Here is a 1858-nt window from a genome sequence, read left to right as displayed (position 1 = left end):
GACATTTTGCCTCATGAGTAGCTGAATTTGAGTCTGTGTGTGAAAAACACATTAGAGCACAGATTACTGAGATCTCCAAGAACGATGAGCTCAAGTTGCTAAAAAGCTTCTGCTGTCTGCCAGAGTGAAGGTCCTGCAGTCCCATCAGGTGCTTTCAGGACATACGGAGGAGTAATCAGAATGAAACAGCGCCTCCTGCAGTCTGACCAAAGACTTCAGTGGATCCTCTTGAACAGGAGCTTCAGGCTGGGAGGACATCTTGGAGATGTAGCCTTGGTCAGACCCACTGCTTGAACGTGGGGCGGTTGGCTCTAAGAGCTCCTCCTCCATTTCCACTGGGCGTCTCTGCACTGGAAAGTCATCCGGGCTTGGTGAGGAACCTCTCTCATCGTCCTCCATACAGTTCTGAAGTGAGGATGGTTCCCTGAGCGAAACCAAGTTCTGTTGAAGCAAAGGTTGTTTCCCCAGAACCGGCTGGGCTATGTACAGAGACTCTGCAGCGGAGCGCTGGGGGTCTGCTATTAACACCTCCACCTGGCTGGGTTGGTAGAGAGGCCTGCAGTCAGAACTCACATCTGGTACCAGTTCAGCCACTGAGGACAGCTGATGCTCTGGGTTTAAGTGAGGCGTAAGGATGTGAACAGAGTTGATCTCTTCCTTCGTATCAACGCTGTGAACGTAGACTGGAAGCTGATCTCTGATTGGAGGGATGCACTCAAGGACAGGAGGGGTCTGCAGTGGTGGGAGGAGCTGGTTGGTCTCAGAAAGGACTTCCTCCACATCGCCAACCACCTCCTTTGCGAACCAATTGGGGTCCTCTATCTGATAGGCGTGGAAGGTTTCTATGGCATCTCTGAGGGCTTTACCTGAGGCACAGTTGAAGTATTCATCCACTCCGATTCCCTCGATGTGATTGACATGGCCCGGCTGATACCTCTCGATGTCTAAGATGCGGAAGTAGAGTTCCTCAAAGTGCTTCATCAGGATGTATTTGATTCCAATGTCAAAGACGGAAGGTACGTCTCTCTCACTGCAGATGTCCTCAAAGTAAGCCACCATGTATTTCCCCAACATGCCCGCCTGGTGCAGGTCCGGCAGGAAGAGATTGAGAAAGGGAGTCAGCATGTCATCTGTAGGAGACAGCAGATCCTGCTTCAGAGTCACCCGACCATGACCACACATGGCCTTCCACTTGGCCTGAACGCCAGGAGAGCAAAGCACCAGGATCTTGTCCGACGGGTCCAGCTGCTGCCGCTGCCACTCCAGCCAGCGGAGACGACCCAACATGCTGACGGAGGAGTTGTCCAGCAGGTCTACAACCACCTGGGTGCCACATTTGTCCTGGAGAAAGGCGCATAGTTTGAGCACTACGTCCTTGTAGAGGCTGTGGTCATGGGAGTAAATGACCATCACTTTGGGAGCTTGTTTGAGCTGCACCCGCAGTTCTCCACCTTCTTCTTTAGATTCAATGTTGGGACGTTTACCTAAAGGCAGATAAGACAATCTATAAGCATTGTCCTTCAGACCACAAACACACAAATTTTAAAAAGATTAAAGTATTGGGGTTTCATACCATGTTTTCTGCAAAGGATGCACATTATTACTGCCACTATGATGAACATGGCCACGCCTCCAACAGCCCCATACCAGGACGTCAGGGAACGTGTCTGGGTGGTGTTCGCTGTAGGAAAGAAATTATAGTTCTATATGTTATATTCGGCTAATAACATATTAACTACTTGAAATAAGATGAGGGATTTTTTTGTTGTTGCTTATTCTAAATTTAAATCATCTAATATTGGTAAATGACCTACCTGCTCAAATGGAGGCTTAATAAACCCTTTTTACAAGAAAACCG

The 1858-nt window shown here is 49.0% G+C and overlaps 1 protein-coding gene across 1 annotated transcript in view; it reads right to left on the bottom strand.

The window, feature by feature from the left end:
- Positions 1-1858, bottom strand: part of il17ra (interleukin 17 receptor A) — a 12789-nt gene continuing 10931 nt past the window's right edge. Inside the window, exons 7-8 of the mRNA XM_015399845.1 lie at positions 1574-1667; positions 1-1484 (exon numbers count right to left, since the gene is read on the bottom strand). Coding sequence (XP_015255331.1) covers positions 145-1484; positions 1574-1667 — 1434 coding nt within the window. The 3' untranslated portion in view covers positions 1-144. The remainder of the gene's footprint in view (positions 1485-1573; positions 1668-1858) is intronic.

Source organism: Cyprinodon variegatus, unplaced genomic scaffold (assembly GCF_000732505.1).
Source record: "Cyprinodon variegatus isolate N-32 unplaced genomic scaffold, C_variegatus-1.0 Scaffold1052, whole genome shotgun sequence".
NCBI classification, from domain to species: domain Eukaryota; kingdom Metazoa; phylum Chordata; class Actinopteri; order Cyprinodontiformes; family Cyprinodontidae; genus Cyprinodon; species Cyprinodon variegatus.
Note: the sequence above shows the minus strand (reverse complement) of the source record. Positions and strands in the feature narration are given on the sequence as shown.